This window comes from Hippopotamus amphibius, chromosome 7, assembly GCF_030028045.1.
Source record: "Hippopotamus amphibius kiboko isolate mHipAmp2 chromosome 7, mHipAmp2.hap2, whole genome shotgun sequence".
Lineage (NCBI taxonomy): Eukaryota > Metazoa > Chordata > Mammalia > Artiodactyla > Hippopotamidae > Hippopotamus > Hippopotamus amphibius.
This window is the reverse complement of record NC_080192.1, coordinates 51,528,289-51,536,041: the sequence shown is the minus strand read 5'-3', so window position 1 is coordinate 51,536,041 and position 7,753 is coordinate 51,528,289. Positions and strand designations below refer to the sequence as shown.

Here is a 7,753-nt window from a genome sequence, read left to right as displayed (position 1 = left end):
ATATGGTAATTCTATTTTTAGTTTTTTAGGGAACCTCCATACTGTTTTCCATTGTGGCTGGACCAATTTACATTCCCAATTGGTAGCATTTGACTTGCAGCATTTTTACACCTTTAGAAAGTCTTCACTAAGAGGATATTTGACACATTCTAGTTAGAGAAGACTTCTGGAAAGAAATGACAACTAAGCTGGGAGCTGACATAAATAGGAGTGTTGCAGGCTCTGACAACAGAGTGCACCGTGGCATGGCTGGAGCAGAGACGGAACTGGGAGGGGGAGAGATAAGGCTGGAGAGCTAGGACAGAGTCAAGGAAAGAATATCTTCTCTTTTTCATGATACTGCAGTTTTAACTTCTACTCAATTGCAACCAACTTTATTTCCATAAAATAGCACATGCGAAGACCATTCCATACAACACTCAGAAAACTAAAGCAGCACCTTTATTTTATACATACAAACAGTATAAAATGTTTACGTAAGAGCTGTGTTTTGTTTACAATATATTATATTGCTTCAAGCCAATGCCAAAAGTTCATACATTATATTCCCTATTTTATTGTGTTTACAATATATTATATCATTAAATGCCACTACCACAGTGCTCTTTCTTTCTTTCTTTTTTAATACTGAATTCTCTGGAATCATGGTAAGGTCAAAATATATTGTATTGTGAGTTTAAAAATAAGGGGAATTTTTAAAATGTGACAAATGTCTAAATACATGACAATACAATTTGAAATGCTATAACTTCAGCATTTTTAACTGCTTCATCCAAACCCTTGTGATGTATGCGTTTTCATTCCATTTATCTTCTCTAATGTTGTCCAGCCCCTCAACACCATGAATGCATTGTACTTTTGGAAATTATCTGCCAACTACACACTGAAAAGACAAAAAATTTTACCTGAACAACTGACATAACATAAAATCGGTCCCAAAGCACCAAAACAAAAAAATCTATACCATCATGCTACAGATGTACTTAGAAAACTTAAAAGGAAGAGTAAATATCAGCTCAGTGATTTATAATGAAGCTAATAAAATTCAGGCCAGTATTCTTAACTGTAATGAACATTATTTGAACATTCAACACATGAAAGGTTAACAAAGGCTATGAACTTGGTGTAACTTAAAACGTTTCAGATGCTGGAGTTCACCAGATGTAATTGGACTCAGGTGGGTCCTGCCGCTCCTCGGCCTTTTTAAGTGAAGGCGTGTGCTGCCGGAGCCGGGTGCCTGCTGGCCTCAGGGCATGTATGAGGCTGGCTCCATACCCTGCAAAATTATTCACAGCTTAAAAGAAAAGAAACTACAAAAATAAACTCTTCAGATTCATTATTAACCATTCAAATAAAATCCATTTTCCCTCTTCAACCCAGAGTGAAAGACCACAGTGACCACAAAAAGCTACCTGAATGAAGAGATGTTACAGGTTCAAGATCTCTGTTAAAAGAAACCCATTTTACTAACTCTATCAATCTGGCCTCCACTGAATCTCTGATTCACTATATATTTTGGCCATGCAAATACTCTTGATGCAAACTTCGGATGAATATGATTGAATGGAAGGATGTTCTCCACTCAAGGGTTGGTAAGGATCTAATACTGAGGTCTCCATAGCAGGGATGCTTCTGTAGAGGATTTGGTCAATGGTCCTTTCACTGCCTTGCAAAACCCGCCTCCATTATATTGATCTAGTTCAATATGACAATCCCCATTCTTCAAGTATATCAGATGATTAGGCGTGGCTATTGCATTTACACAAAATAGGAACCTTACAAGACTAAGGACTCCAGTACACATGTCACAGAAAGGTTATGATCTGAACTGCCTCCTTATCAACGGGGATTTATGAGTTTTGGTCAAGGTGGGCATCTATCAGTAGCATTTCTAGCTCATTGTAAGTGGAGTATAACACTGAGTCACACAACTTGAGGCCTCTTAGGACTTATAAACTTCTGGAGGTGCTTGGGGCACTGACTCACTTCTACAGATATCCTAAAACTGATCCAAGACAGCAATCAGATTTTAAAAGGCTGCATCCATCTTCCTGTGCATTAGAGTTAAGTTTGGCATTTCATTTGTTCCTTGTGGTTTTTAAATGCAAGCACACCATTAAGGAACTACTGAGAAAAGAATACTTTGTCCCTGAATGTTTCTTTGAATGGTCAGTATGTAGGCTAGTAGCTCATGGAACAGCCAAAACGAGCCAACAATGCGCTGGAGTAAATCCCTACCCTGCTGCTTGCCCTGCCACCCATGAAGCCCAAACCTCCCTGGAGAGGGGGAGCCTAAGCCGGGAAGTCTGTCTCCAGTATCCTCCCCCCAGCTAGGATGTCTGGGTGCCTGGGATCTCCCAACGTGTCACCCTAACCGGGAGTCTGTTCTTCGCACAGCTCTGTGCCTGAAAGCTTCCTTGTCACCTCCCTTTAATCCAAATAAACCTCATTCTTTCAGCCTGATTCTCTCAGCCAATTTACAAAATGGCTGGGTGGCCTCTCCCAGAAAACACGCTTGCATTTTAATCAAGCACCAAGGCATCTTCTTGACATGCAATGCCTGGATCTGAAAGAGGAACAGATGACAAAAGCTTTCAGCAGCAAAGTCCACAAATGGGAGTGCTCTTTGGGGGCTGGCAGACCTGTCAGAATGGCTCATGTAAACGACATGCCTGAGGGCCCCTAACTTGCCCTCTTCTTAGAAGGGTGACCGCTGATCCGCAGGAACAGCACCTCTTGTACTTCCCTCCCATCATCGTTGGCAGCCACCCCACCCCAAATGTGAGTTCCAGAAGACCTTTGTAATTGAGTCCCGGGCTGGGTGGTCTCACCTCAGGTCATCCCTAGGCCTGAGGAGTTCTGGAAACTTACTCTGATTTGGGGACAAACCTCATGGTTTGTATCCTGAGTTAAAAGTGACAGAAAAGGTTCAGTTTAACTCTTTTCCAAAATGGCTCCAGAAATGGTTAGTTTTCTATAGGTCTTTTACTCCCAAGAAGGTTCCTCCCCAAGTACGTCCCAACAGAGATACCATTCAATCATTCCCACGTGGCTAAAGGAGGCCTTTTCCAGAAGGAGCTCCACTTCTTGTTAAGCTATGCCCACCTGAAGCCAATTCAGTCTACCATCCAGCCAATTCAATGGGTGAAAAAGACTCAAATCAATGGCTTAGTGTAGCCTAAACCAGACACCAATATACTTTCAAACAAATAATCATGTATGCCTACATACATGGTATATATACATATCAGAATAATATAATGTGAGTTATAAAATATGCACAAAAAATAGAAATTAGAGATCAAGATATGTAACTATATATACATTACTTATAACATTTATACATAAATGTGATAAAAGAACATAAAATATAAAAAGTCTTTTCAAACTAGTACTTTCCCTCAGCACCCCAGCTGATCATCCACACTCACCGGGCTACATGCGTCACCCTTTGGAGACCACTGACCTAGAAAAACATCTGCTATGAAAGTGATCTGTTCAATTTGTGTACATTATTTTAGAGACACAATTTGCTAAACACAATCTGGATTTCTATTAATCAAGGGAGTCATATGACTGAATGAAGCCTTTCTCCCCTCAAAGGAAAGTGGCCAATGGGCCCACACTCAGGAGACTGAGTTCAAGCTGCAGGATGAAACTGCAGAAACTGCATTATTTATTTCCTTCCCTTGCTGACTGTCCCTCCCTCTTGAACCTGGGCACTACCAGGAAGGGCCTTTTTTGTCTGTTTACTGGTATGTCTCCAGTGCCTGGATTCATGCTTAGGACAGAGATGATATCAATTAAAATGGAATGAATGAATTTAGCAACTTTCATTTCGTGTATAAAACAGGGCAGTGGTTTATTATCCTATTCATTTGTTGTACTCAGTAAATTTGAAAAAACACAACTCCATGATAATATCTCTCCTGTACTTCACAGACTTTTTCTCTCCTGCAAAAGAACCCATTTCAAGCATACCATAACCAGTACAGTTTAAAGATTTTACAGAGCGAAACTCATCATGTTCTATATGCTCACTGATCAATCCTGAATGATAAATCAGAACCGTGTCGATACCGATCTACATTTAATTTAAAACCTTACTTTTACTTATTTCTATCACAGTTAACATACCATATTACCCAATAACCCTGTAGTGCTAATTGAACCTGGAAAATATTTGTGGTGATATTTTACAGATGTGGTACTATTTTACAGTGATGCTTTTGTTCCTCTTTACACTCTAAAGCTTAGGTTCTGAAGTTTAGAGAGTACCGGGGTTGCGGGGTGGTGCAGGTAGAGAAGCATAGGGGAGAATAGGCAGCGGAGGCAAAGTTGCTCTTATTAAATGGAAAGTAGGGCTGAGTTCCGGCTTGTCTACCCGCCTTTGGAGCCAGGAAACAGACGTGCAAGAGGCTGGCTCCGCACACGGCTCACACTCACTTTTATTGCAGTGTCTTCCATGCCAGCCTTCCTCACACTGGCATTTGTTGGGTTCGTGGCAGGTTCCATGTGTCCCGCAGCCAGGCTCACAGACAGCTAGAGTCAAAGGAGAGAGAACGTCTCCTGAGCTTTCATTCAACAGGATGACACAGCTGCTTTTCCTACAGCTCTTTAGAATGTGTTAGGTTTGGCTTCCTCCCTGAATTTTCTTTTTTTTTCTAAGTCAATCTCCAGCTAGAAGCCAGTCCTGAGTGATCTTAAACTAGACTTGATGCTTCTCATTCACAGAAGACCCTCAGGAGGACTTTGAAACTTCTGGGAAAACTCTTACGAGTTAAAAAGTTTCGTTGTGTGTGCAAACGTGTCTGAGTTTTTTTTAACGTGTATGGATTTCCCACAACTTGGTCTTTGGCCTACTTCAAGGAAACACATGTCAGGGAAGAAAGGTTAATTGTGAGGCCCAGGCAACATGCAGTAGGGACAGAAGTTATGATGTAAGAGGGAAGAGACTCCTACTAGTTTAATATTCTATAACACAGATTGACTATGTGTACGGGGTACTTACGCTTTGAACAGAGGTCTCCCTGGTAACCTTTGGAGCACTTGCATTTACTTTTACCAATGCATTTACCTCCATTTCGACAGGGCTGTAGGCATTTGCCTGAAATAGAGAAGAATGCAAATAAGCAAGGAACTCTGTGCTTCATTCAGAGGCAATTACATTTTTGCAAAGGAATTGCAAGGCTTTGAGAGGATCAAGGCTTTTAAGCGGCAGTTATTTCCACTTATTTCAGATCTACCCTGGCTTTGTAACTGTATGAGTTTCATTTCTGGAACAAACAGGCTAGTATTTTTACTTATGATTCTGGATATGTGTCTTCTACAATCAATATGTTGCTCAAATGCTGTATTTACATTACTTTTTTATTTTTTAAATTTTTTAATATTTTTGGCTGTGTTGAGTCTTCATTGCTACACACGGGCTTTCTCTAGCTGTGGTGAGCGGGGGCTACTCTTCATTGCAGTGCACGGGCTTCTCATAGCGGTGGCTTCTCTTGTTGCGGAGCATGGGCTCTAGGCTTGGGGCCTTAGTAGTTGTGGCACGTGGGCTCAATAGTTGTGGCTCGAGGGCTCTAGAGCACAGGCTCAGTAGTTGTGACACACGGGCTTAGTTGCTCCATGGCATGTGGGGTCTTCCCAGACCAGGGGTTGAACCCGTGTCCCCTGCACTGGCAAGCAGATTCTTAACCACTGCGCCACCAGGGAAGTCCCTACATTACTTTTTTTTTTTAAATTTTTTTGGGGGTACACCAAGTTCAATCATCTGTTTTTTATACACATATCCCCATATTCCCTCCCTTCCTTGACTCCCCCCGCCTTGAGTCCCCCCCACCCTCCCCACCCCAGTCGTCTAAGGCATCTTCCATCCTCTAGTTGGACTCCCTTTGTTATACAACCACTTCCCACTGACCATCTATTTTACAGTTGGTAGTGTAAATATGTCTGTGCTACTCTCTCACTTCGTCTCAGCTTCCCCTTCACCCCTCGCCCCCTCCCATACCTCGAGTTCTCCAGTCCATTCTCTGTATCTGCGTCCTTGTTCTTGTCACTGAGTTCATCAGTACCATTTTTAGATTCCGTATATGTGAGTTAGCATACAAATATTTGTCCTTCTCTTTCTGACTTACTTCACTCTGTATGACAGACTCTAGGTCTATCCACCTCATGACATATAGCTCCATCTCATCCCTTTTTATAGCTGAGTAATATTCCATTGTATATATATGCCACATCTTCTGTATCCATTCATTTGTTGATGGGCATTTAAGTTGCTTCCATGTCCTGGCTATTGTAAATATTGCTGCAATAAACATGATGGTACAAGTTTCTTTTGGGATTATGGTTTTCTTTGGGTATATGCCCAGTAGTGGGATGACTGGATCATATGGTAGCTCTATTTGTAGTTTTTTAAGGAACCTCCAAATTGTTTTCCATAGTGGCTGTACCAACTTACATTCCCACCAACAGTGCAGGAGAGTTCCCTTTTCTCCACACCCTCTCCAACATTTGTGGTTTCCAGATTTTGTGATGATGGCCATTCTGATTGGTGTGAGGTGATACCTCATTGTGGCTTTGACTTGCATTTCTCTAATGATGAGTGATGTTGAGCATCTTTTCATGTGTTTGTTGGCCATCTGTATGTCTTCTTTGGAGAAATGTCTATTTAGGTCTTCTGTGCATTTGTGGATTGGGTTACTTGCTTTTTTGGTATTAAGCTTCATGAGCTGCTTGTATATTTTGGAGGTTAATCCTTTGTCCGTTGTTTCATAGGCAACAATTTTTTCCCATTCTGAGGGTTGCCTTTTAGTCTCCTACATTACTTTTTAAATAAACAGAATAATGTTTTAATTGATTCATAAACTCTTGTAATTTAAGATATACTAAAAGTGAAGATATGAATGACCCCCAAGTAATCTTTTCTCTGAGTTCTGACTTTTGTATGTTACTTTTTCTGAAAGCACACCTATACCTGACATGATGACTTCTGTCTTAGTCTCGGACTCTCCAGAAAGCAGGGCCTGCTTTCAGAGTTCATTTGGGGAAGGGATCCTAGGGACCAGGAATAGGAGGGCGGGGAGAGTAAAACGGCGAAGGAGGGAGAGCACACGCAAAAGTATATTTGTGGGTTGGTTGTCACTATGGCCAACTGGGCTCTATCGTACTGCATCTTTCTGAGGAGCCAGGTGGACAGATTGCACCTTCAAGCTGCCTGAAGGAAGGCAGAGGGGAGCATTTATTCATCTGTACTCGTCTCCTACTGATCAAAGGTCACCCCATTAGAATAACTTTCTTGCATTTCCATTCTGTGACTGTGTGAGGGCAGACTGTATTTTTTTAATTTAATTAAAAATTTTTTTTAATTTTTAAAAAATAAACTCAGGAGTTTCCGGGTGGAAAGCAAGAGAAGCGTGGCACAGCTAGGTGCAATGAGGCTATGTCTATGCAAAACAGGTCACAGCAGTGGCTGCAATAAAAGGCTGACTGAGAAGGAGATGAGGTGGGGAACAAAAGGTGCCTGATTCCACACCTGTGCACTTTTCTGGAATGTCTTAGATCCTAATGATACATCATTCTTTCTTTTTTATCTCCGTGCCAAATGAGGATTGCTAATGTTTTCACAGATCTTTGAATCACAGGATTTTAGAGCTGGAATAGGGCCTTAGATGTAAAAATTATATAATATTTTTCTTCTTTCTTACTTTTGAAGCTATTTGTTCTCCCTCTGCAATCTAGAATTTGCCATCCT

At 41.2% G+C, this 7,753-nt stretch overlaps 1 protein-coding gene across 1 annotated transcript in view; it reads right to left on the bottom strand.

Moving 5' to 3' along the window:
- Positions 1–422: 422 nt before the first annotated feature.
- The window catches only part of WIF1 (WNT inhibitory factor 1), an 80,321-nt gene continuing 72,990 nt past the window's right edge, over positions 423–7,753 (bottom strand). The window contains exons 8-10 of the mRNA XM_057743734.1: positions 5,012–5,107; positions 4,447–4,542; positions 423–1,276 (exon numbers count right to left, since the gene is read on the bottom strand). Of these exons, the coding sequence (XP_057599717.1) occupies positions 1,155–1,276; positions 4,447–4,542; positions 5,012–5,107 (314 nt within the window). The 3' untranslated portion in view covers positions 423–1,154. The remainder of the gene's footprint in view (positions 1,277–4,446; positions 4,543–5,011; positions 5,108–7,753) is intronic.